Source organism: Crinia signifera, chromosome 1 (genome assembly GCF_055691185.1).
Source record: "Crinia signifera chromosome 1, ASM5569118v1, whole genome shotgun sequence".
Classification (NCBI taxonomy): domain Eukaryota; kingdom Metazoa; phylum Chordata; class Amphibia; order Anura; family Myobatrachidae; genus Crinia; species Crinia signifera.
The window spans coordinates 219,303,896-219,330,905 of NC_139217.1; the positions used below are offsets into that span (position 1 = coordinate 219,303,896).

Below are 27,010 nucleotides of genomic sequence, written 5' to 3' on the forward strand. Positions count from 1 at the left end.
GAGACCCAGGCTGAAGCAATAAGGGGACGTAGGGTGAATCCCACCCCTTCAAATATAGCTTTGAGATTACCCTCCAGCTTTTTGTCCACAGGATCCTTAAAAGCTGCGCCCCCTTGCACTGGTAATACAGTAGCTTTTGACAGACGAGCCACAGAAGCATCAACAACTGGCACTTTTTCCCAGAGCTCCGCATGAGACTCTGGCATGGGGTACAGACTTAAGAATCTCTTAGGCATCTGCAGCCTTTTATCAGGGGTTTTCCAAGCCCCTTCCAATAATTCTTGTAAACCTTCATCAGAAGGAAATGTAACAGCTTCCTTACGCTGCCGTTTAAATACACCTTTAGCAGGAGTTCTATACTCCACTGAAAGTTTTAAAGCCTGTTTAACAGCTGTAATCAAATCCTCCACCCCTGCGGCTGAGGAATCTTCTGAATCATCACCCTGCGCCCAGGGAATGTCTGCATATGCTCCCTCCTCTTCATCTACCAATAAAGGCACTGAGTAAGACCTTTTTGGGGTCCCTACAGCATCAACATCAATTTTGTCTAGCAAGTCACTAAACCTGTTGATCCCCTTTGCAGTATCCTGCATCACCTGTATGAAGGCAGGATCTGCCTGGGTAAGAGGCAAGGAGCCAGAGGACTGCTGAGATGATGACATAGGTCTCTGAGATTCTACCAAGGCATCACCCTGTCTGTCCAGCAATTGCACTAAAGCGTTAACAGACCTGCCCAGGGCACTAGCCCACGCGGGCTCAATCTGCTCTGCCCTCTGGGGTTCACTCCCCATGGGTTTAACAGCAGCGCAAGCAATACACAAACCCCCCTTTGCCATCTGCTCAGGTACAAATTTTTGTGTACAAACATTACAAGCGCTCAGTGTATTAAGGGCTCCCTCCCCCAAAACCACAGCTTGTTGCTCAGACATGATGTAAAGTAACCACACAGTGCATACAATGTACAACAGCGCGTCAATGCACTCAGCCACTTATCTGTCTGTCTGTTTCAGATGCGGGGAAACGATGCCCAGGAAATCCAAACACTCTGTCAGGATCTGTAAACCAGCTCAGCTCCGCTGCAAGCTTTCCGAATGGCGCCAAAACAGAGTGAGGGAAGAGACCAAGTCCCTGCTGCTGCGGGGTCCGTGACTTTTGGCGCCAACCACCCACAGACAGCCGCTCCCTTAGTAGGATCTCCTAGTTCCAGTATCTCTCCCTCCACTGGGGACCACTTGGAACATGCCTGAAACACACTGCTGTCCTCTTATAACAGGAGCTCAGTGTGTAAGCTCCGCAGAAAATGGCCGCCGCCATCACGGAGTGCCTGTCCCCCATGATCCCCACCTAGCGTGAAGCCGGTTTCAGAGCGCTCCGGAGCCCAGGCAGCTTCTTAAAAGAAGCTGTAAGCGCTGCACAGGGAGGCCAGACAGCGTCTCCCTTGTGCACAGTGAGCTGACAGGACGCGCTTCTGTCAGCTCCTGCTGCGCTAGCAGTGTGAGGATTCACTAATGAGAATCCTCACACTGTGCCTACCTAGCTAGAGTGAAAGTTAATAAAATAATAAAAATACCCTAACTACTCTAATTCTTCGGCTGCTCCCGCAGCCCTTTAGAATAGCACCCACTCCAGTGGGCACCTAACACGAACTGAGGAGTCTGGGATGCAGAAGGGAGGAGCCTACCCTCCAAAAGCTTTAGGATAGGTGCCTGGCTCCTTCGGACCCTCCTACATCCCAGTGTTGAGCTGTGTCACCAGGACCATTGAAAGAGAAAAGTATATAAACTCTATGTGATAATGAATAATATAACTTGATGGGCCGCTTCGACTAATATATTCCAAACTGATTAGCCATCGCATAAGGCGGCGATATGCTTGTGGAGCGCAATAGGAAACAATATGCGCTCCACAGCTAGGAAGTACCGCCCCCCCAACGACTACACACTACGGCCGCGTCATGCTCCTTACTAGAAAGGACGCGCATATTATAACAGCCGTCCCAGAAGTGTCGTGCGTTCCACACACAGGAAGCACTTCACCTGCCGGAAAAGACCCAGTGCGTTCCACAGGACACCGGAGCTCTATATCCGGTTTCATCATTAAAGCATCTTTTTCTATATTTACAGCACTCGTTTCTGTATTTAGTATGAATATTATAACTTAATTTCTCCTGCGCCTCATATTAGTATTATTCTGTTTTGAATGTTAATGTCTTAATTACCTTACACATGTGCCAATTGGATTGTGATAACCAGTGGGTATTTAAACCCCACAGAGATAACACCAATATTTGGCGAAACGCGTTGGTGGACCCAGAGGGTGTCTTTTATCCAGTTCAGGACCTTGCTACATTCCACTAGATTGATCCGGACCAGTCTTCTTTACTTTCTTCCATTTACCATCTTGGACACCAGTTGTGGTCTACAATAAGGGCACATCCAGGACCTAACCCGAACGGAGGTTATCCACTCCAAGTGGGAGAACAACACTCCATAACCAAAATACCTACCGCGGCCAGCTCTGGACGCACTGGACATTTCCTTACCCAATTACCCACCAGGAGACAAATTCAGGAACGGAGTCATCTATCAGTGGTTACTTAAATACGGTACCGTATGAACTGGACTGTTATTTTTTCAATACCCCTCTTTTTATTGTTCCCATTTTTCAATTTTTTTTCATTTTATTCAAATTTTTTATTGTCATGATTCATGTTTTTAGTATTAAAATTTTGTTACATTTCTTATCCATTGGCACACATTGTCATTAATTTCCATTGTTAGCGCACTGTACCCCCTTGTGTTTTTTCTTGTACCCAGAAGGAGGTTGTCTACCCCCTATTCACACTGCAGCTTGGCAAAGCGCCTCACATCTATTGCGCCCCCCCACACAGTCGGTAACCTGTTACCCACTATTCCTCCAGCCTGGGTTATGCTCCTTAATGCTTTCTTACCTATAGAACCGACAGGCATATTGAATATTTGTGCAATGGAAGCCCTGTGGATTTTTTGTTATGACGATAGGTATGTATATATATATTTTTTATTACCTTACACTACAAAAATATATACAGTACATAAAAAGGTGGACTTTTTCAAAGTCAGGTAAGGGTGCAACCCTATCTTAAAAAGAAATCAGGGTACTTGTTTCCTAGCACGGCGCCCAAGATTTCCATCTTATGGCATCTTATGGCATATAGCCGCATACGATGCGATTTTTAATTGTATAAGCACCCTAATGGGTGCTTACAATGTGAAATGCACCCCCACTATCAACGCGAACCCGAAGCGTGGCGAGCCCGTGAGGGGCGGCGGTAAGCGTCCTCTGACCTTTTCATACCCCCACTATCCATGTCGGCGTGGAGTTGATTTTAGATAGTGTGGCAATCGCAGCAAGCCACCGAGCCCGAAGCGTGGCAAGCGCAGTGTCTGCTAGCCCCGCTTCGGGTTCGCCACACTATCTAAAATCAACTCCACGCTGACGTGGATAGTGGGGGCTCGCTACACTTCGGGTTGGCGTTGATAGTGGGGGGACATTTAACATTGTAAGGACCCATCAGGGTGCTTGTACAATAAAAAAAATTGTCTACCATCGCATTGTATGGCATACAATGCCATACAACTTTTTATTGTACAACATCACGTCGCATCGCATACCTTATTTAGTCTTATGGTATACGATGCGATGGGCGCCATGCTAGGAAACAAGTACCGAAATCAGCCACAGGTTACATTATTTTATTCCACACACTTCAGATATTTACCAATGATTTGCAGATTTTTTTGATCTTCAAATCTGAAAATGCCCATATACCAGCTAATTATAATCTCTAAAGCAGTGATTGTCAGCAGTGGAAGAATTCTATGATCATCAAAACGGTTGCACAAAAGACTGATTGCCACCTAAATCTGGCCATACATCTACAAATCGATTGTCAGATTGGGTTGGTTGGGAAAAAAAACCTGGTAAGGTCTGAGTGACAGTTTTTGGCAATTTTCCAGCTTTTTAAAGCAAATGGTCAACTGTCATTTGCTCTTATTCATTACCATGTTTTTGTTCCAACCAGTCCAATCTGACAATCGATCTGTAGATGTATGGCCACCTATACATTAGTAACTGCAATTCCAATCTATTACTGATTGACTAACATGTTGGTACATCTGCAATGGAGATTGTAATCAGGTTTTGAATACAATTGTTTATTGGGGAAACCCAGACATCAGCAGTGGATTAGGACAGGGGCAGCCTGGCATGGAAAAGCAGCCCTAATGGGGCGGGGTCTTTGACAGGGTTGGGTCTATTGAGGGACATGGGATTACTTCTCATAGGAGCTATTTCTGAGTTGGACGCAATTGCGGCCTTCCTTTAGTCTTCTACAGTTCTTCCTGCAGTTCTACCCATCTATACCTGCCACTACATTACTGACCCCTTAAGAAGGGATGCAGTCCGCATCTCAGTGGTATAACAATGCTGGCATTCCAACTGCCTTCAGAACACCAGTGCCAGAACTGCAAATAGATCAGAATACCGTTGGAAAGGAAGTTAGGTTTAGGCACCTATAAGGGGGTGTTAGTGGCACTAAGCAAGTGCTAGCTGCAGCAACCGCAGTTTCTGGATTCAGCATGGTGAGAACTTATGGGTCGGCCACGCAGGCTAAGGGACAAGCATAGCAGCAGGCGCTATCGGAGCAGGCCACCAGCAATCTGTTCCTAATCAGCCCCTGGATTAGGGCTATCATCACTAAATTGTCAAATTGCCACCCCAATTCTTTGCTGATACATTGGGCAGGTTAAGAGCAACTTTAGATGGATATTTAAGAAATGTCACCTTCGGGGCCACATCACTCAAAGGAAGCCAAATGCGGCAACTACAAGACCTTTAGTTGCTCTACAAACTTTTCTATTGGCATAACTATGAAAAATAAGGGGCCATGGACCAGATGTATTAAGCCTTAAACAACTGATAAAGTGGTGGTGATAAAAAAAAATTGATAAAGTACCAGCCAATCAGCTCCTGTCATGTTAAAGGCTGTGTTTGAGAAATGACAGTTAAGAGCTGATTTGCTTATACTTCATCACTTTCCACTTTATCACTTAATCCTTAATACATTTGGCCATTTGTTACAAACTACTAGGGAGGTGACCCAGGCCGCTGCTGATATAGTCAACCATACACCACAGATACCATTCAGTGACGTCACCGGGACCCGCTGAACATTCAGGTAATCAGACCATATTGCCAAATTGATCTGCATGTTCAGAGGCGGATTGGCCCGCCGGGAAACCGGGCCATTTCCTGGTGGGCCGGTCCAGATTTGTCCAATTATCCCCCCTGGGCCGCCGCTGTTCAGCCCACAGTAAATATGGCCACGGCTTTGACCAGTTGTAAGATGGCCGCGGCCGGCCGTTGGTCGACGTCATCAGAGACAGCTTCCATCATGGGAGCATGGCACCGGAGCGGCAGAGCCCGGAAAGCGGTCCCTTCCCCACGCCACTATCACCCCTCGTGTCAATGTAGGCTGCCAGGAAGGGGATGCAGGCTGCCTCCCACCCTTTTGAAAGCTGCGGGGTAAGGTACAGAGGCAGAACTCTGGGAGGCAATGGAGTCATCTGCCGCCGGGCTCCTGCTCCCAAGGGGGCACCTCTCCTCCCCTGTGAGTTTAAATTCATTAATTTAAAGCCATTAATATAGTATCTCTGGCTGTGTTCTGAAACATGTGTTCTCTCTCTCTCTCACACACATTTTCTATATATTTTATATAAGATTGTGTGTGTATATGAATGAGGGGGGCACCAATATACATCTTGCCTCCGGGCAACTGGGACGAACTTACGCCACTGGTAAGGTAAGCTAACCGGTGCTAAAGTTAACGCTGTTGATCATTAGTTATCAACCATCATTAACGATGCACAAGAGCACACATCATTAACGATATTGACAGAGTACACTAGACAACATTGTGAACAATATGGCTCCAAAGCCCCTTTCTAGTATTTATGGGGCTAAGTAAATTTATATATCCCCTAGTGGGTATGGGGATATAGTTATATTTATAAATATCATTTGGTCTTCTATACACCAAAGCTTTTATTGATGGAGGCTGCCTCACGACCAGCGGTTGCCCCCAGGGTATGGGTAAAAATTGGACCCAGACAATACCCCGGATCGCACATCAAAATCTGCAGTCCAGAGCTTATAGTGTCTGATCCTGGGGGGTTTCCCATCCTGGGGATGTCTTGTCCGGGGGGATGCCTGTGATAGCTTTCACCAGGGACACGGGGAAGGGGAGATTACAGCCTCCCCGTGTGGTCCGGACAGTTCCGGTTTTTGCTACATGCCCGGACCACACAGGGAGGCTTTATTCTCCTCCTCTCCCTGGTGAGTCGTGACAGTTGTCATGTGAAGCACCCCCGGACATGACACCCCTCGGACTGGACACTACAAGCTCCGGACTGCAGATTTTGATGTCCGGTTCGGCGTCTTGCCCGCCGGCCTGTCGCCGCTTTGTACTAGGCTGGAACACGCCTAAACCGAGCAGCAGCGGACTAGTGACAGTGGGTGAAAGAGCGGCACCTCCTGTGGATCGGACATCAGCAGGCAGCAATATGCAAGAACACTTATTACCGTCTTTCCTCGCTTAACCGGTGCCCGCGTCCGGCGCTCTTGAATTTGATGTCGGTTTTGATGCCTTCATACAGTTTCTTCATTATTGCAGCGCCGGTTGCCTAGCGACCACAGGCCGGTATTGGCTAGACCCGTTTCCACCGGAAAAATACCTAGAAAAAACAACAATACCTAGAAAAAACAGCCGCTCTCTCTGCCTCAGATGCCCCAGCGCTGCCGCTGACAGCTGCACCCGGAAATGATGACCTGACGGCGTGTTCCTGTCGCACTGGGAGAGGGGGGGGGGAGTGTGTGTGGCCGCAGCCGGGTGATTGGCAGGTCTGAGAGCCAATGAGCTTAGAGGCAGGACGGCACTTCCGGCGGGGAGAGCGGCCGCTGGAGGAGAGGTGCCTGGGGGGAAACTCACACAGATCAGAGAAGACTATCATCACCATGCCGCACAATTTTAAGCCGGGAGATCTGGTGTTCGCCAAAATGAAGGGCTACCCCCACTGGCCTGCACGGGTGAGTGCGGGTTCAGGCCATAGTGTGAGGAGGGGGTGCGGCCTCAGGGGGGTGTGCGCAGAGTAGTGGCCCGGCCGGTAGGTGTCTTTCTATCTACCTGTGGCTATATCCTTAGAATATGGCAGTGGCCGAAACGCAGTCCTTTCACCGAACGGCGGTGGCCCTGCAATAGCAGATACCTGCCAGGAATCAGTACTTGGTGACAGTAGGCTGAAGTGTGCTGCAACAGGGCAGACTGGGTGATGGCTGTTTGAATTTGTTTTATGATGATTCATTTATTCTTTCCTTAGATTGATGATGTGAAAGATGGAGCTGTGAAACCCCCACCCAACAAGTATCCTATATTTTTCTACGGTACCCACGAAACGTAAGTGACAAATGTCTCCCACCATTGCACTGCAGCAGCGTCCTCATCACCCACATATACTTTTTGCGTCACTCACTTCACATGCTAAAACAAAAGCGCTACTTGTGCATATTGGTAACAGGATAAAAACTCAATTGTAATTTATCTAATTTTTTGTGGGGGTGTGTGTGTATGGAGAAGGAGGAGAACAAGAACAACAGATACAGCGATTTTTGAGCAGTGACTCTAGTTCCAAAGTTACTGGTTATATGAAGATGGTGTGATACACTCCTCTACAGTATGTGTGTAGCTTAGCCAGGGAGGGTTATTCAGATTTTTTTCATGGCGGTCTGTCTGTGTAAAAACACCAGGTCAAAACCTAGAGGCTATGTTTCACTGCTGCAAAAAGTAAGACATGTATCAACTGGCCAAAAGATTTGACCCTTGGTGGTTCCTCTTTTAATCAGGTGCTAAGAGTGATCTTACTTTAATACACCAAAAGTATTTGGAAACTACAGATTGTGCAAGTTGACCCACATAAATAGATGAGTAGTCTGTAATTTCCATCATAGGTACACTTCGGGACTATGTAAAAACCGGACCGGACTAGACTCCGGACCGCCGGACAGGACATCAAAATCTGCAGTCCGGAGCTTATAGGGTCCGGTCCGGGGGGTGTCTTGTCCGGGGGGTCCCTGTGATAGCTATCATCAGGGACATTGGGAAGGGGAGATTACAGCCTCCCCGTGTGGTCCGGAACGTCCGGTTTTTGCTACATGCCCGGACCATACAGGGAGACTTTATTCTACCCCTCCTCCTCTACCTGGTGACAGGTGTCACAGGCAGAACCCCCGGACAGGACACCCCCCGGACTGGAGGCTACAAGCTACAAAATGCAGAGTTTGATGTCTGGTCCGGCGGTCCGAGGGTTTTGTCCTGGTCCGGTTTTTACCTATACCCGTACACTTCAGCTGTGAGAGACAGAATTTGGAGGGGGAAAAAAACAGGAAGTGACATTGAATGCTTTTTAAACAATTTATTTCTATATTCTTGTGGAAAATAAATACCTGGACAATGACCTCAAGAGAGCTGGAACCAGTGTCATATCATTCGTAACACACATCGTCATGGATTCAAATCCTGCAGCGCCCAAAAGGTCCTCCTGCTTAAGCCAGCACATGTCCAGGCCCGTCTAAAGTTTGCCAGTGACCATCTGGATGATCATGTGGCCAAAAACCTCCTTCCCTCAGTAAGAGCATTGAAGATGGAACGTGGCTGGGTCTTCCAGCATGACGATGACCCCAAACACACCACCTGAGCAACTAAGGTGTGGCTCTGTTAAGGGTCATACACACGTAGAGTATTGTGCTAATCAATTTTGCTTAAGCAAAAAATTTAAATAGTTGGTGAATATTACCAGAGGGGAGGTTTTGTTTTCGGAGGGCATACATGTGTAATAGACATTTAAAGGGTTCATCATGAAAACAATTATTTTTTCTCATCCAGGATAACTCTTTAATCAGGCAAACCAATATAGTATCAGCTTCTCTATGCACACATATGGTCACTGTGCATTTTGGTTTATCAAACTGAGAATACTAATGCATACAACTATTATCGGGAACAATATTTTAAAACCAGCCCTAGCCGCCAGGTCCGGTTCCCAAAATATGGGGGACAAAATGAATAGGGCTCCCCCGTATTTCAAGAACCAGGCCCTACCAGCCAGTAGGGTAATGCCACAGCCGGGGGGAGACTTTTTATACAAAGGCGCCATGGCCAAAGCATTAATTCCTACTGACCAGTCAGCCTGGGCAGGGGTTCTTGGGGAGTGGGGACCCCCAATAAAGCCCCCCCCCCAGAACTTACCTGCCCAGGCTGAAGCCTGCTGCTGTCCCCGGTACCCCTGGCAGGGTACCAGGCTGATTTAAAGTGTACAAATAGTGAAAACCATTGGGGGTTCACCAAGCCTGGTCCACATACTGGGACTTGGAGAACTATAAGTCCCAGCATGCGGCCCATTAATGAGCTTGCTGGACTCATTGTTCAAAAGCAGAACCAATAGTTAAAGACACAAACACACTCAAAAAATTAAACTTTATTACATTCAGAGCCCTTTCATCCGAATACTTACCTACCTTGACACAAAGATAGGTCTTGTCCATCCATCTGTTGGTCCCAAAGAAATCCTGTTAGGGTACCTGGGGAAGGAAAGCATACTCACCAGGGTTCGCTGGTGTAGATCGCGTCCTCTGGGTTCCATGTACACAGGGAAGGGGGAACAGATGTGCAGAATGGAAGGGGGCATGGGCACAGATGGGATGGGTCATGAGCACAGACAGGAGGGGGCACAGATGGAATGGAAGGGGGCATGGGCAGAATGGAGGGGGAAAAAGTGTGCAGAGTGGAAGGGGGCATTGGGCACAGATGGGAGGGGGCACAGATGGGCAGAAGGGAGGGGGGAAAAGTGTACCGGATAGAACGGGGCATGGGCACAGACAGGCAAAAGGGAGGGGGCATGAGCAGAGATGGGAGGGGACACAGAAAGGCAGAAGGGAGGGGGCATGAGCACAGGCTTGGCGGGGGGGGTCCCTGTAATGAAGTGGAAATAACTAGAGCTATCCACCAAACAGAATCATGGGAAGCGTTGCTGGGTTTGAAAACACCCAGGTCTGAGATTCAGCCAATCAGCTTGGGGCCAGTGTTTTCAAAATCAGAAGCGCTTCCCGCGTCACCGCCCGGAGAATAGCGCTAGTTAGTGCCCAAGCACTATAGGGGGGGGGGGGGGGTGTGTGTGCAACCCTAGAACCCTAGAATGTCTGTGTGCGTGTATATGTGGTAGGGACTATAGATTGTAAGCTCCACTGGGGCAGGGACTGATGTGAATGATCAAATATTCTCTGTAAAGTGCTGCATAATATGTATGCGCTATTTCTCTTTCAATGGTCCTGGTGACACAGCTCAACACTGGGATGTAGGAGGGTCCGAAGGAGCCAGGCACCTATCCTAAAGCTTTAGAGGGTAGGCTCCTCCCCTACTGCATCCCGGACTCTTCAGTTCGTGTTAGGTGCCCACTGGAGTGGGTGCTATTCTAAAGGGCTGCAGGAGCAGCCGAAGAATTAGAGTAGTTAGGGAATTTTATTGTTTTATTAACTTTCACCCTAGCTAGGTAGGCACAGTGTGAGGATTCTCATAGTGAATCCTCACACTGCTAGCGCAGCAGGAGCTGACAGAATCGCGTCCTGTCAGCTCACTGTGCACAGGGGAGACGCTGTCTGGCCTCCCTGTGCAGCGCTTACAGCTTCTATTAAGAAGCTGCCTGGGCTCCGGAGTACCCTGAAACCGGCTCCACGTTTAGGTGGGGATCATGGGGGACAGGTGCTCCGTGATGGCGGCGGCCATTTTATGCGGAGCTTACACGCTGAGCTCCTATATGAGAGGACAGCAGCGTTGTGACAGGCATGTTCCAAGTGGTCCCCAGTCGAGGAGGAGATACTGGAACTAGGAAATCCTACCTAGGGAGCGGCTGACTGGGGGTGGTTGGCGCCAAAAGTCACGGACCCCGCAGCAGCAGGGACTTTTGGTCTCTTCCCTCACTCTGTGTTTGGCGCCTTTCAGAACGCTTGCAGCAGAGCTGAGCTGGCTTACTGATCCTGGCAGAGTGATTTGGATTTCCTGGGCATCGTTTCCCCGCAGCTGAAACCAACAGACAGCTAAGTGACTGGGTGCATTGACTCTGTATAAACGCTGGTACATTGTTTGCACTGTGTGTGTAATATATATATATATATATATATATATATATATATATATATATATATATATATATATATATATAATATAATATAATATAATATAATATAATATAATATAATATAATATAATATAATATAATATATTTTTTTTTCACTTGCATCATGTCTGAGCATCAGGCTGTGGTTTTGGGGGAGGGAGCCCTTATTGCACTGAGCGCGTGCAATGTATGCACACAGAAATTTGTCCCTGAGCAGATGGCCAAGGGGGGCTTATGTATTACTTGCGCTGCTGTGAGACCCATGGGGAGTGAACCCCATAGGGCAGAGCAGATTGAACCCGCGTGGGCCAGTGCCCTAGGCAGGTCTGTGAACGCTTTGGTGCAGCTTTTGGACAGGCAGAGTGATGTGCTGGTAGAATCACAGAGACCTATGCCATCATCTCAGCAGTCTTCTGGCTCCCTGCCTCTTACCCAGGCAGATCCTGCTCTTATTCAGGTGATGCAGGATACTGCTAAGGGGATCAACAGGTTTAGTGAAATACTAGACAAAATGGATGTTGATGTTGCAGGGACCCCTAAAAGGTCTTATGCTATGCCTACTTTGGCAGATGAGGAGGAGGGAGCGTATACTGACATCCCCTGGGATCAGGGTGATGATTTTGAAGAGACCTCTTCTGCTGGTATAGAGGATCTTATTGTAGCTGTAAAACAGGCTTTAAAACTGTCTGTGGAGGATAAGACTCCTGTTAAAGGTGTTTTTAAGCGACAGCGGAAGGAGGCTGTTACTTTTCCTTCAGAAGAGGGGTTACAGGAATTGTTGGAAGGGGCTTGGTAAACTCCTGATAAGAGGCTACAGATGCCTAAGAGATTCCTTAGTCTGTATCCCATGCCAGAGTCTCATGCGGAGCTCTGGGAAAAGGTCCCAGTTGTGGATGCTTCAGTGGCACGTTTGTCCAAAGCTACTGTATTGCCAGTACAGGGCGGTGCAGATTTTAAAGATTCTGTGGATAAAAAGCTGGAGGGTAACCTCAAGGCTATTTTTGAAGGGGTGGGATTTACCCTACGCCCCCTTATTGCTTCAGCCTGGGTCTCTAAGGCCATGATTGAGTGGGCTGGTGAATTATGCACCATGCTGCAGGCTGAACCTGGTGCATTGCTGCTGGCAGAGAAAATTAAGGCAGCTGCAGAGTATGTGGTGGAAGCAGAGGAGGAAGCTCTTAAAATAGCGACCAGAGTGTCCACAGTCTCTATTAATGCCAGGAGAGTGCTCTGGCTTAAGGCCTGGGAAGCGGACAATGAGTCCAAAAAGGCCCTAGAAACTTTAGCTTTCAAGGGGAAGTTACTATTTGGAACTGAACTAGAGGAAATTATTAAACAGGCCACGGGCAGCAAAAGTACATTTCTGCCGGCCCCCTCGGCTAAGCAGACATCCAGATTTTCTGCTTTTAGGCCGCCCTTTCGGCCCTCCCCTAGAGGTGGTGCGTCCTTTCGAGGACAGTCTTTCAGGGGAAAGTTTCAGTCCTCTAGGGGCAAGACACAAAAATCCAAGTTTGGTTCCTTTAACAAGAAGCCTGCCTCCAAAGGAGAGGACAAACCCTCCGCATGACTGTCAGGGGTTTTGCCCGACAGTGATAAAGGTGGGGGGGGGCGTCTCACACACTTCAGGGACGCATGGGCTTCTCTAGACCAGGATGCCTGGGTGTTAGATATTATAACCCAGGGCTACAAAATCCCTTTCAGAGGTCCACCTCCGAAAAGGTTCATCCCCACATCCTTACCAAAGGAGACGCTGCTGCGTACAGCTCTTGTGAGAGCAGCTCACTCACTTTTGGAGAAAGGGGTGGTTTCCCCGGTTCCCAGGGCAGAGTGGAAGAAAGGCTTTTACTCCACTCTGTTTCTGGTGCCCAAACCAGACGGGTCTTTCAAACCAATACTAAATTTGAAGTCCCTAAATGTTCACTTATGGGTAGACCATTTCAAAATGGAGTCCCTACGGTCAGTACTCTTGAGTCTGGACCAGGGAGAATTTTTGGCGTCCATGGATGTCCAGGACGCATATCTGCACGTCCCTATACACCCGGAGCATCAGACCTTGTTGAGGTTTGCTATAGGAGACCTGCATTTACAATTCCGGGTGTTACCATTTGGGCTAGCAACCGCGCCAAGGGTATTCACAAAGATAGTGTCAGTGATGGCGGCGGTGCTGAGGCTCAGGGGAATCACAGTAATACCCTATTTGGATGATCTCCTGTTCAAAGCAGAGTCAGCAGCCATGCTTCAGAGTCACTTGGCAGAGGCCATCAGTTTTTTGCAGGCTCACGGCTGGATTTTAACCCCTTCCCGACATTTGACGTACATTTACGTCATGGCCGGGATGTACTTCCCGACGCATGGCATAAATGTACGTCATGCCATTTAACTGTCACCGCATCTATAGACGCGGTGACAGTTTGGAGATGTCTGCTGTCCCTGACAGCAGACATGTCCCAGCATGTCCAGGGGGGGCGGCGATGCCTCCCCCCCCCCCCCCCCCCCGTCGGCGATCGCTGTGATTGGCTGTTCAAATGTGAACAGCCAATTACAGCGTTTTCTGTGTACCGGCGAATAACGTTCGCCGTGACACAGGGATCGGTGGTGATTGGTGCTGTAAAGTACTGGTGTCACCCCACCCGCCCCCAAAGGCCGTGATTGGTTCGTCGGACCGACAGACCAATCACAGCCATGGAGGGTGATTTAAACTAACGGTGACTGCACTGCAGACGCCATTCCGGTCTGGAATTGCGTGCAGTGCGGTCACCGTGCCTATCTGCCGTGATATACTGACCTGATCCTTGCAAATACTTACCTGATCACTGCTTGTAGCGTGCTGGATGCTTCCTGGATCTTGTGACTTCTTGTGACTTCCTGTGTTGTGCTGCTGCAGTGTGATAGAGTTATAGATAGAGCTAGATAGAGAGAGATAGAGAGATAGTGACAGAGTGCTATATTTTGTGTCTGCTGCCCCCCCCCCCCCCCTGTTGTGCTGATCAGTATATCTGTGCTGATCAGCAACTTTTTGGGGGTGCTGGTTTTTTTTTTTTTAAATTTATACAGATATGCTGCGTGTGCAACTGACTGCTGCCCCCCCTTTTGTGCTGATCAGTATAAATTAACTGATCAGCAACTTTTTGGGGGTGCAGAGTTTTTTTTTTTATATATATACCTGTCAGTGCTGCTGCTGCAGTGTCATAGAGTGATAGATAGTGATAGATAGTGATAGATAGTGATAGATAGTGATAGATAGTGATAGATAGTGATAGATAGTGAGAGATAGTGATAGATAGTGATAGATAGTGAGAGATAGAGAGAGATAGTGACAGAGAGTGATAGAGAGTGCTATATTTTGTGTCTGCTGCCCCCCCTTTTGTGCTGATCAGTATATCTGTGCTGATCAGCAACTTTTTGGGGGTGCAGGGTTTTTTTTTTTTTTTTATATATACCTGTCAGTTGCTGCCAGTTGCACTGTCAGTTGCACCAAAGGTTGTGCACCTGCTGCCCCTCACTGGTAATCAGTGTTGCATCAGTGATAACCTTTTTTTTTTTTTGAGGGTGCTGTGGGGTCTTTTTTTAATTTTTTTTTTTTACACACTGATTTTGTGGGTGTCCTGTGGCCACTGTGCGCTGATCAGTGACGTACATCACTAATCAGCTTTTTCGGCACAGGGTTGATCTATTTTTTTTTTTTTTTTTTTTGATCAAATTCCTGTTGCCTTTGAGCGCTGTTCAGTGACGGACATTACTGACCAACATCTGTGCTCAATTTTTGGCGCAGGACCTTTTTTTTTTTTTTTTAACCCCTTCAATTTTTTTTTTTTTTTTTATTGGGATCAAATTCCTGTATAAAGTATTTTTTTTTCTGCACTACATACACACTACATACCCCCCCGGGTTAAAATAAAGTTTGTACCCCCCCTACACTATACACGTGTTGAAACATTTCACTACCAGAAACACAAAAATAAAAATGGCATCCCAAATGTCATCCCAGTCATCCAGAAGAATGTATTCAGCGGAGGAGGCATATGCCATGCTTGCCTCTGACTCTGACACAGCCAGTGATGCAAGCGGGGAATTTGAAGGATTCATCTTAAGCTCCTCTTCCTCCTCTAGTGATGAGGGACCCCCTCAAAGACGCCCCCGTAGAGCAGCTGAGACCCCCCCTCCAATAATTGATCTCGTATGGACCCCACCACCAGACAATTTTGAGCCCCAGGTTCCTGAGTTTTTGGCCATCCCAGGAATCCAATTTGATTCCACAGGTCTCAGAGAAATTTACTTTTTCAAATTATTTTTCTCTGATGATTTTATAAATTTAATGGTGGACCAAAGTAATTTATATGCCCAGCAGTTTATTGCTCAAAACCCCACGTCATCATTTGCTAGGTGGACCCCTGTAGATGCAGTAGAGATGATGACGTTTTGGGGTCTGGTGTTTCATATGGGCATAGTAAAAAAGCCAGAAATTAGGCAATATTGGAGTACAGATGTTCTGTACAGCACCCCACTTTACCGTATGGCCATGACCCGGACTCGTTTTGAGTTAATCCTTAAATTTTTGCATTACAACGATAATGCACAGTGCCCACCCAGAGATGATCCCACCTTTGACCGGCTATTCAAAGTCAGGCCGGTCATTGATCATTTCAGTGCCAAATTTGTAGAGATGTACATCCCAGATAAATTCATTTGCATAGACGAGTCCCTTATACATTTTAAAGGAAGGGTTAAATTCCGCCAGTACCTTCCCAATAAGAGGGCAAGGTATGGCATAAAAATGTATAAGCTGTGTGAAAGCACCTCAGGGTACACCCACAGGTTTAGGGTATATGAAGGGAAGGATTCAAGAATTGAACCGCCAGAATGCCCCCCCTCCCTCGTAGGTGTTAGTGGAAAAATTGTCTGGGATTTAGTGCACCCCTTCCTGGATAAAGGTTATCACCTCTATGTGGATAACTTTTACACTAGCATCCCCCTGTTTAAGGCCCTTGGTTCAAGAGGTACAGCAGCTTGCGGTACTGTGCGCAAGAACCAAAGAGGCCTCCCAAAAACGCACATTGCCCAAGTAATGAGAAGGGGTGAAAGCAGGGCACAATCCACCGAAAATATGTTGTTGGTCAAATATAAGGACAAGAGGGATGTCCTTATACTGACAACAATTCACGGAGACAGTACCATCTCCGTCCCTGTACGAGGTACCAGTACCCACACCTCAAAACCTAATTGTATCCTGGATTACAATAAGTACATGGGCGGAGTGGATCTTTCAGATCAGGTACTGAAGCCGTACAGTGCCCTGCGGAAAACAAAAATCTGGTACAAGAAGCTGGCCGTGTATATCATCCAGATGGCACTGTATAACGCTTACGTGCTATTCCGTTCTACCAGCCAGAGGGGGACATCTATGTACTTTCAAGAGGAAGTCATAAAGGGCCTAATATTTGGGAACCAGCAGGCAGAGGGCCCCAGTACTTCTAGTACTGGCCCCCGTATTGTACCAGGGCAGCATTTTCCTGATGAAATCCCCTCCACTGGAAAAAAGGGCAGGACACAAAAAAGGTGCAAAGTTTGCTATAAAAAGGGAATAAGAAAGCAAACTATTTTCCAGTGTGACACTTGCCCCGACAAACCCGGCCTATGTATAAAGGAGTGTTTTAAAATATACCACACATCTATGGATTATTAGGTTCATCATTTCACCGTGCTTCGGGGGTCTTGCTAATGCCACATAGCACCCACCATTCATTCCACCAGAATCTGAGCCGCAAAATCCAAAAATCACTCCTTCCCTTCTGAGTCCTGCCATGCACCCAACTGGTATTTTTTGGTCACATGTGAGGCATTGCCGTACTCGGGAGAAATTGGGGCACAGATTTTGGGGTGCTTTGTCTCCTTCATTCCTTGTGAAAATGAAAAATTTTGAGCCAGAACTGCATTTATGTGTAAAAAAATGTAATTTTTCATTTGCACAGCCCAGTTGTATCAAAATTGGTGAAACCCCTGGGGGTTTGAAATGTACTCTATACCCCTAGATGAATTCCCTGAGGGGTGTAGTTTGCAAAATGGGGTCACTTGTGGGGGGCTTCCACTGTATTGGTGCTTTGGGGGTCTTGCTAATGGGACATAGCACCCACCAAAATTCCACCAGAATCTGAGCTGCAAAATACAAAAATCACTCCTTCCCTTCTGAGTCCTGCCATGCACCCAAATGGTATTTTTTGGTCACATGTGAGGCATTGCCGTACTCGGGAGAAATTGGGGCACAGATTTTGGGGTGCTTTGTCTCCTTCATTCCTTGTGAAAATAAAAAATTTTGAGCCAGAACTGCATTTTTGTGTAAAAAATGTAATTTTTCACTGCCCAGTTGTACCACAATTGATGAAACCCCTGGGGGTTTGAAATGTACATTATACCCCTCGATGAATTCCCTGAGGGGTGTAGTTTGCAAAATGGGGTCACTTGTGGGGGGGTTCCTAACTTTTAGCATCTTATGGTGCCTAGAAACCTACATGGTGCCTAAAATATAATCTCATAAAAAGGAGGCTCCAAAATCAAGTAGGTGCTCCTTCTATTATGAAGCCTGTGGTTTGGTCAACGTGCACACTAGGGCCACATATAGGATATTTATGAAAACAAAAGAATTGGGGGAATCAATTTTTAGTCACATTTCTCTAGTAAAATGTACTGTGTTCCTTAGAAAAATGTATTAAAATTGAAAATCTGCAAAAAAAATGAAATTTTGAAATTTCACCTACACTTTGTTTTAATTCCTGTGAAACACCTAAAGGGTTAACAAACTTCCAAAATGCTGTTTTGAATACTGTGAGGGGGTGCAGTTTTTGAAATGGCATCATTTATGGGGGTGTCTCACATACAAGTCCCTCAAAGTCACATCAGAACTGAACTGGTCCCTAAAAAAATCAGTGTTTGAAATTTTCTTGAAAATTTGAGTATTTGCTATTCATATTTTAAGCCTCCTAGTGTCCAAAAAAATTAAAAGGATGTTGAAATAATGATGGAAACATAAAGTAGACATATGATCTATGTTAGTTATTAACTATTTTGAGTGGTATGATTATTTGTCTCACAAGCAGAAAATTTAACATTTTGAAAATTGCTAAATTTTCCATTTTTTTTATGACATTTTGGTATTTTTCACAAAAAAACACAGACTGTATCGACCCAAATTTACCACTAACTTGAAGTACAATGTGTCACGAGAAAACAATCTCAAAATCACTGGGATAAGTAAAAGCAAAAAAAAGTTATCCCCACTTAAGTGATACATGTCAGATTTGAAAAAAAGGGCTCTGTCAGGAAGGCAAAAACAGGCTGCGGCGGGAAGGGGTTAAATTTACAAAAATCTCAGTTGGTACCATCACAGAGGCTCCAATTCTTGGGAGTCATACTGGATACCCATCTCCATCGGGTATTTCTCCCGGAGGTAAAGGCCAGGGATCTGGTCACCTTAGTCCAGGAGATTCTCGGGGCTCGGAGCATTTCAGTATGGAGGTGCCTCAAGCTCCTGGGGAAAATGGTGGCGTCATTCGAGACGCTTCAATTTTCCAGGTTCCACTCTCGGGTGTTCCAATGGAACATTTTGTCAGCCTGGTCAGGAAACACTCTGACCATGAAGTCGGAGATGATAGTGCTGTCTTCGGACACTCGAGACTCCTTGAAATGGTGGACAGAAGTAGATTCCCTTCAGTGGGGTCGGTCATTACAGACCTGGGACTGGTTGGTAGTAACTACCGACGCCAGCCTCAGGGGCTGGGGGGCAGTAGTCCTGGATCTCAGGCTGCAGGGCCTGTGGACGGCGGAGGAATCAGTGTTGCCAATTAACATCTTGGAGCTGAGAGCTGTCTGGAAAGTGATTTCCTTGGCGGGAGACAGGTTACTGAACCTCCCTTTGAGGATTCAGACCGACAATGCCACAGCTGTGGTGTATCTGAATCACCAGGGAGGTACTCGCAGCAAATTAGCCATGTGGGAGGTGTCCAGAATCTTCCTATGGGCGGGACAGAATGTTCCAGCTGTATCGGCTATATTCATTCCAGGAGTAGAGAATATAGAAGCCGACTTCCTGAGCAGGGAGGAGCTCAAGGAAGGGGAATGGAGCTTACACCCTCAGGTGTTTCATCAGATCACTTTGATGTGGGGAACTCCGGATGTGGACCTGATGGCATCCAGGTTCAACCATCAGGTGCCCAGGTTCTATGCCAGAACGAGGGATCCACTAGCGGAGGCAGTGGATGCCATGACTATTCACTGGCAGGGAGATCTCCTCTATGCATTCCCACCAGTGCCAATGTTAGCGAGACTTTTTTGAAGAAAATACAGGGGCAGAAGGTTCCGGTGATCTTAGTGGCCCCAGATTGGCCAAGGAGGTCTTGGTACTCAAAGCTTCAGAGGTTGTCTGTGGACTCATGGCGTCTACCTCTGAGGCCAGACCTTCTAAGACAGGGCCCATTCAATCACCTGGATTCCGATCGATTGATTTTGACGGCCTGGCTATTGAAACCGCCATTTTGAAAAGGAAAGGGTTTTCTGAGGCAGTAGTACAGACTATGATAAAAGCCAGAAAAGCTGTATCTTCGGCAAATTATTATAGAGTCTGGAAGACTTACATTCGATGGTGTGAGATAAGAAAGGCTCACACATCTCATTTTAAGCTATCAAGAATGATGGAATTCTTACAAGATGGTTTTTCATCGGGCCTAAGCCTTCAGTCATTGAAGGTGCAGATTTCGGCCTTGTCCATCTATTTCCAGAAAAGGATAGCCATTTTGCCGGAAATTCAAACCTTTTTACAAGGGGTATCCAGGTTGAAACCTCCATACAAGCAACCAGTAGCGCCTTGGGATCTGTCACTGGTTTTGGAATGCCTTCAGAAGGCACCCTTTGAGCCCTTAAGGTCGGCGGATTTTAAGTTTCTCACATGGAAGCTAGTGTTCTTGTTGGCAGTGGCATCTGCTAAAAGGGTGTCAGAGTTGGGAGCTTTGTCATGCAAATCTCCCTTCCTAATTTTTCATGATGACAGGGCAGTTCTGAGAACTGTGCCTCAGTTTTTACCGAAGGTAGTTTCTGCCTTCCATTTAAATCAGGAGATAGTTCTGCCTGTGTTTCAACCCCCTGAGGGTTCTAAGAAAAGGGACAAGTTGAAGAGTTTGGATGTTGTGCGTGCTTTACGCATCTATGTGGACAGGGTAAAGAGTGTCAGAAAGACTGATACTTTATTGGTACTGTATGACGTACACAAAATTGGTTGGCCTGCATCTAAGCAGACTATTGCTAGGTGGTTGCGATCTGTGATAGCATTTGCATACACCAAAGTGGGTAGGCCTGTACCGGCCAGAATAAATGCGCATACCACCAGGTCAGTTGCCACCTCTTGGGCGGTTCGACATGGGGCCACAGCTGAGCAGGTTTGCAGGGCTGCCACTTGGTCATCTGTTCATACCTTTGCCAAATTCTATAGATTCCACGAGTTCGCGTCGGAGGACGCATCATTCGGGCGAGCAGTGCTGAGAGCTGCAGACCTGAGCGTACCCACCCAAAGGACCGGCTCTGGAACGTCCCAGTGTTGAGCTGTGTCACCAGGACCATTGAAAGAGAAAAAGGGATTTTTGTAAGAACTTACCGTTCGAATCCCTTTCTCTGATATGGTCCTGGTGACACAGCGATCCCTTTAGCATCAGACCTTGTTGAGGTTTGCTATAGGAGACCTGCATTTACAATTCCGGGTGTTACCATTTGGGCTAGCAACCGCGCCAAGGGTATTCACAAAGATAGTGTCAGTGATGGCGGCGGTGCTGAGGCTCAGGGGAATCACAGTAATACCCTATTTGGATGATCTCCTGTTCAAAGCAGAGTCAGCAGCCATGCTTCAGAGTCACTTGGCAGAGGCCATCAGTTTTTTGCAGGCTCACGGCTGGATTTTAACCCCTTCCCGACATTTGACGTACATTTACGTCATGGCCGGGATGTACTTCCCGACGCATGGCATAAATGTACGTCATGCCATTTAACTGTCACCGCATCTATAGACGCGGTGACAGTTTGGAGATGTCTGCTGTCCCTGACAGCAGACATGTCCCAGCATGTCCAGGGGGGGCGGCGATGCCTCCCCCCCCCCCCCCGTCGGCGATCGCTGTGATTGGCTGTTCAAATGTGAACAGCCAATTACAGCGTTTTCTGTGTACCGGCGAATAACGTTCGCCGTGACACAGGGATCGGTGGTGATTGGTGCTGTAAAGTACTGGTGTCACCCCACCCGCCCCCAAAGGCCGTGATTGGTTCGTCGGACCGACAGACCAATCACAGCCATGGAGGGTGATTTAAACTAACGGTGACTGCACTGCAGACGCCATTCCGGTCTGGAATTGCGTGCAGTGCGGTCACCGTGCCTATCTGCCGTGATATACTGACCTGATCCTTGCAAATACTTACCTGATCACTGCTTGTAGCGTGCTGGATGCTTCCTGGATCTTGTGACTTCTTGTGACTTCCTGTGTTGTGCTGCTGCAGTGTGATAGAGTTATAGATAGAGCTAGATAGAGAGAGATAGAGAGATAGTGACAGAGTGCTATATTTTGTGTCTGCTGCCCCCCCCCCCCCTGTTGTGCTGATCAGTATATCTGTGCTGATCAGCAACTTTTTGGGGGTGCTGGTTTTTTTTTTTTAAATTTATACAGATATGCTGCGTGTGCAACTGACTGCTGCCCCCCCTTTTGTGCTGATCAGTATAAATTAACTGATCAGCAACTTTTTGGGGGTGCAGAGTTTTTTTTTTTATATATATACCTGTCAGTGCTGCTGCTGCAGTGTCATAGAGTGATAGATAGTGATAGATAGTGAGAGATAGTGAGAGATAGTGATAGATAGTGATAGATAGTGAGAGATAGAGAGAGATAGTGACAGAGAGTGATAGAGAGTGCTATATTTTGTGTCTGCTGCCCCCCCTTTTGTGCTGATCAGTATATCTGTGCTGATCAGCAACTTTTTGGGGGTGCAGGTTTTTTTTTTTTTTTTTATATATACCTGTCAGTTGCTGCCAGTTGCACTGTCAGTTGCACCAAAGGTTGTGCACCTGCTGCCCCTCACTGGTAATCAGTGTTGCATCAGTGATAACCTTTTTTTTTTTTTGAGGGTGCTGTGGGGTCTTTTTTTAATTTTTTTTTTTTACACACTGATTTTGTGGGTGTCCTGTGGCCACTGTGCGCTGATCAGTGACGTACATCACTAATCAGCTTTTTCGGCACAGGGTTGATCTATTTTTTTTTTTTTTTTTTTTTATCAAATTCCTGTTGCCTTTGAGCGCTGTTCAGTGACGGACATTACTGACCAACATCTGTGCTCAATTTTTGGCGCAGGACCTTTTTTTTTTTTTTTTAACCCCTTCAATTTTTTTTTTTTTTTTTATTGGGATCAAATTCCTGTATAAAGTATTTTTTTTTCTGCACTACATACACACTACATACCCCCCCGGGTTAAAATAAAGTTTGTACCCCCCCTACACTATACACGTGTTGAAACATTTCACTACCAGAAACACAAAAATAAAAATGGCATCCCAAATGTCATCCCAGTCATCCAGAAGAATGTATTCAGCGGAGGAGGCATATGCCATGCTTGCCTCTGACTCTGACACAGCCAGTGATGCAAGCGGGGAATTTGAAGGATTCATCCTAAGCTCCTCTTCCTCCTCTAGTGATGAGGGACCCCCTCAAAGACGCCCCCGTAGAGCAGCTGAGACCCCCCCTCCAATAATTGATCTCGTATGGACCCCACCACCAGACAATTTTGAGCCCCAGGTTCCTGAGTTTTTGGCCATCCCAGGAATCCAATTTGATTCCACAGGTCTCAGAGAAATTTACTTTTTCAAATTATTTTTCTCTGATGATTTTATAAATTTAATGGTGGACCAAAGTAATTTATATGCCCAGCAGTTTATTGCTCAAAACCCCACGTCATCATTTGCTAGGTGGACCCCTGTAGATGCAGTAGAGATGATGACGTTTTGGGGTCTGGTGTTTCATATGGGCATAGTAAAAAAGCCAGAAATTAGGCAATATTGGAGTACAGATGTTCTGTACAGCACCCCACTTTACCGTATGGCCATGACCCGGACTCGTTTTGAGTTAATCCTTAAATTTTTGCATTACAACGATAATGCACAGTGCCCACCCAGAGATGATCCCACCTTTGACCGGCTATTCAAAGTCAGGCCGGTCATTGATCATTTCAGTGCCAAATTTGTAGAGATGTACATCCCAGATAAATTCATTTGCATAGACGAGTCCCTTATACATTTTAAAGGAAGGGTTAAATTCCGCCAGTACCTTCCCAATAAGAGGGCAAGGTATGGCATAAAAATGTATAAGCTGTGTGAAAGCACCTCAGGGTACACCCACAGGTTTAGGGTATATGAAGGGAAGGATTCAAGAATTGAACCGCCAGAATGCCCCCCCTCCCTCGTAGGTGTTAGTGGAAAAATTGTCTGGGATTTAGTGCACCCCTTCCTGGATAAAGGTTATCACCTCTATGTGGATAACTTTTACACTAGCATCCCCCTGTTTAAGGCCCTTGGTTCAAGAGGTACAGCAGCTTGCGGTACTGTGCGCAAGAACCAAAGAGGCCTCCCAAAAACGCACATTGCCCAAGTAATGAGAAGGGGTGAAAGCAGGGCACAATCCACCGAAAATATGTTGTTGGTCAAATATAAGGACAAGAGGGATGTCCTTATACTGACAACAATTCACGGAGACAGTACCATCTCCGTCCCTGTACGAGGTACCAGTACCCACACCTCAAAACCTAATTGTATCCTGGATTACAATAAGTACATGGGCGGAGTGGATCTTTCAGATCAGGTACTGAAGCCGTACAGTGCCCTGCGGAAAACAAAAATCTGGTACAAGAAGCTGGCCGTGTATATCATCCAGATGGCACTGTATAACGCTTACGTGCTATTCCGTTCTACCAGCCAGAGGGGGACATCTATGTACTTTCAAGAGGAAGTCATAAAGGGCCTAATATTTGGGAACCAGCAGGCAGAGGGCCCCAGTACTTCTAGTACTGGCCCCCGTATTGTACCAGGGCAGCATTTTCCTGATGAAATCCCCTCCACTGGAAAAAAGGGCAGGACACAAAAAAGGTGCAAAGTTTGCTATAAAAAGGGAATAAGAAAGCAAACTATTTTCCAGTGTGACACTTGCCCCGACAAACCCGGCCTATGTATAAAGGAGTGTTTTAAAATATACCACACATCTATGGATTATTAGGTTCATCATTTCACCGTGCTTCGGGGGTCTTGCTAATGCCACATAGCACCCACCATTCATTCCACCAGAATCTGAGCCGCAAAATCCAAAAATCACTCCTTCCCTTCTGAGTCCTGCCATGCACCCAACTGGTATTTTTTGGTCACATGTGAGGCATTGCCGTACTCGGGAGAAATTGGGGCACAGATTTTGGGGTGCTTTGTCTCCTTCATTCCTTGTGAAAATGAAAAATTTTGAGCCAGAACTGCATTTATGTGTAAAAAAATGTAATTTTTCATTTGCACAGCCCAGTTGTATCAAAATTGGTGAAACCCCTGGGGGTTTGAAATGTACTCTATACCCCTAGATGAATTCCCTGAGGGGTGTAGTTTGCAAAATGGGGTCACTTGTGGGGGGCTTCCACTGTATTGGTGCTTTGGGGGTCTTGCTAATGGGACATAGCACCCACCAAAATTCCACCAGAATCTGAGCTGCAAAATACAAAAATCACTCCTTCCCTTCTGAGTCCTGCCATGCACCCAAATGGTATTTTTTGGTCACATGTGAGGCATTGCCGTACTCGGGAGAAATTGGGGCACAGATTTTGGGGTGCTTTGTCTCCTTCATTCCTTGTGAAAATGAAAAATTTTGAGCCAGAACTGCATTTTTGTGTAAAAAATGTAATTTTTCACTGCCCAGTTGTACCACAATTGATGAAACCCCTGGGGGTTTGAAATGTACATTATACCCCTCGATGAATTCCCTGAGGGGTGTAGTTTGCAAAATGGGGTCACTTGTGGGGGGGTTCCTAACTTTTAGCATCTTATGGTGCCTAGAAACCTACATGGTGCCTAAAATATAATCTCATAAAAAGGAGGCTCCAAAATCAAGTAGGTGCTCCTTCTATTATGAAGCCTGTGGTTTGGTCAACGTGCACACTAGGGCCACATATAGGATATTTATGAAAACAAAAGAATTGGGGGAATCAATTTTTAGTCACATTTCTCTAGTAAAATGTACTGTGTTCCTTAGAAAAATGTATTAAAATTGAAAATCTGCAAAAAAAATGAAATTTTGAAATTTCACCTACACTTTGTTTTAATTCCTGTGAAACACCTAAAGGGTTAACAAACTTCCAAAATGCTGTTTTGAATACTGTGAGGGGGTGCAGTTTTTGAAATGGCATCATTTATGGGGGTGTCTCACATACAAGTCCCTCAAAGTCACATCAGAACTGAACTGGTCCCTAAAAAAATCAGTGTTTGAAATTTTCTTGAAAATTTGAGTATTTGCTATTCATATTTTAAGCCTCCTAGTGTCCAAAAAAATTAAAAGGATGTTGAAATAATGATGGAAACATAAAGTAGACATATGATCTATGTTAGTTATTAACTATTTTGAGTGGTATGATTATTTGTCTCACAAGCAGAAAATTTAACATTTTGAAAATTGCTAAATTTTCCATTTTTTTTATGACATTTTGGTATTTTTCACAAAAAAACACAGACTGTATCGACCCAAATTTACCACTAACTTGAAGTACAATGTGTCACGAGAAAACAATCTCAAAATCACTGGGATAAGTAAAAGCAAAAAAAAGTTATCCCCACTTAAGTGATACATGTCAGATTTGAAAAAAAGGGCTCTGTCAGGAAGGCAAAAACAGGCTGCGGCGGGAAGGGGTTAAATTTACAAAAATCTCAGTTGGTACCATCACAGAGGCTCCAATTCTTGGGAGTCATACTGGATACCCATCTCCATCGGGTATTTCTCCCGGAGGTAAAGGCCAGGGATCTGGTCACCTTAGTCCAGGAGATTCTCGGGGCTCGGAGCATTTCAGTATGGAGGTGCCTCAAGCTCCTGGGGAAAATGGTGGCGTCATTCGAGACGCTTCAATTTTCCAGGTTCCACTCTCGGGTGTTCCAATGGAACATTTTGTCAGCCTGGTCAGGAAACACTCTGACCATGAAGTCGGAGATTATAGTGCTGTCTTCGGACACTCGAGACTCCTTGAAATGGTGGACAGAAGTAGATTCCCTTCAGTGGGGTCGGTCATTACAGACCTGGGACTGGTTGGTAGTAACTACCGACGCCAGCCTCGGGCTGGGGGGCAGTAGTCCTGGATCTCAGGCTGCAGGGCCTGTGGACGGCGGAGGAATCAGTGTTGCCAATTAACATCTTGGAGCTGAGAGCTGTCTGGAAAGTGATTTCCTTGGCGGGAGACAGGTTACTGAACCTCCCTTTGAGGATTCAGACCGACAATGCCACAGCTGTGGTGTATCTGAATCACCAGGGAGGTACTCGCAGCAAATTAGCCATGTGGGAGGTGTCCAGAATCTTCCTATGGGCGGGACAGAATGTTCCAGCTGTATCGGCTATATTCATTCCAGGAGTAGAGAATATAGAAGCCGACTTCCTGAGCAGGGAGGAGCTCAAGGAAGGGGAATGGAGCTTACACCCTCAGGTGTTTCATCAGATCACTTTGAT

The 27,010-nt window shown here is 46.4% G+C and overlaps 2 protein-coding genes across 3 annotated transcripts in view; one reads left to right on the forward strand and one right to left on the reverse strand.

Annotated features, from left to right (window-relative positions):
* UBXN6 (UBX domain protein 6) overlaps positions 1–6,922 on the reverse strand; it is a 237,888-nt gene extending 230,966 nt beyond the window's left edge. The window contains exon 1 of one of the 2 annotated variants that reach the window (XM_083179278.1): positions 6,622–6,922. Coding sequence is in view for 1 of the 2 variants with exons in the window: in XM_083179277.1 (XP_083035403.1) it covers positions 6,622–6,704 (83 nt within the window). In the remaining variant the exon portion in view is untranslated. The remainder of the gene's footprint in view (positions 1–6,621) is intronic. The other variant, XM_083179277.1, reaches the window with a different exon arrangement.
* Positions 6,923–6,953: 31 nt separating this feature from the next.
* Positions 6,954–27,010, forward strand: part of HDGFL2 (HDGF like 2) — a 191,435-nt gene continuing 171,378 nt past the window's right edge. The window contains exons 1-2 of the mRNA XM_083179276.1: positions 6,954–7,125; positions 7,416–7,492. Coding sequence (XP_083035402.1) covers positions 7,054–7,125; positions 7,416–7,492 — 149 coding nt within the window. The 5' untranslated portion in view covers positions 6,954–7,053. The remainder of the gene's footprint in view (positions 7,126–7,415; positions 7,493–27,010) is intronic.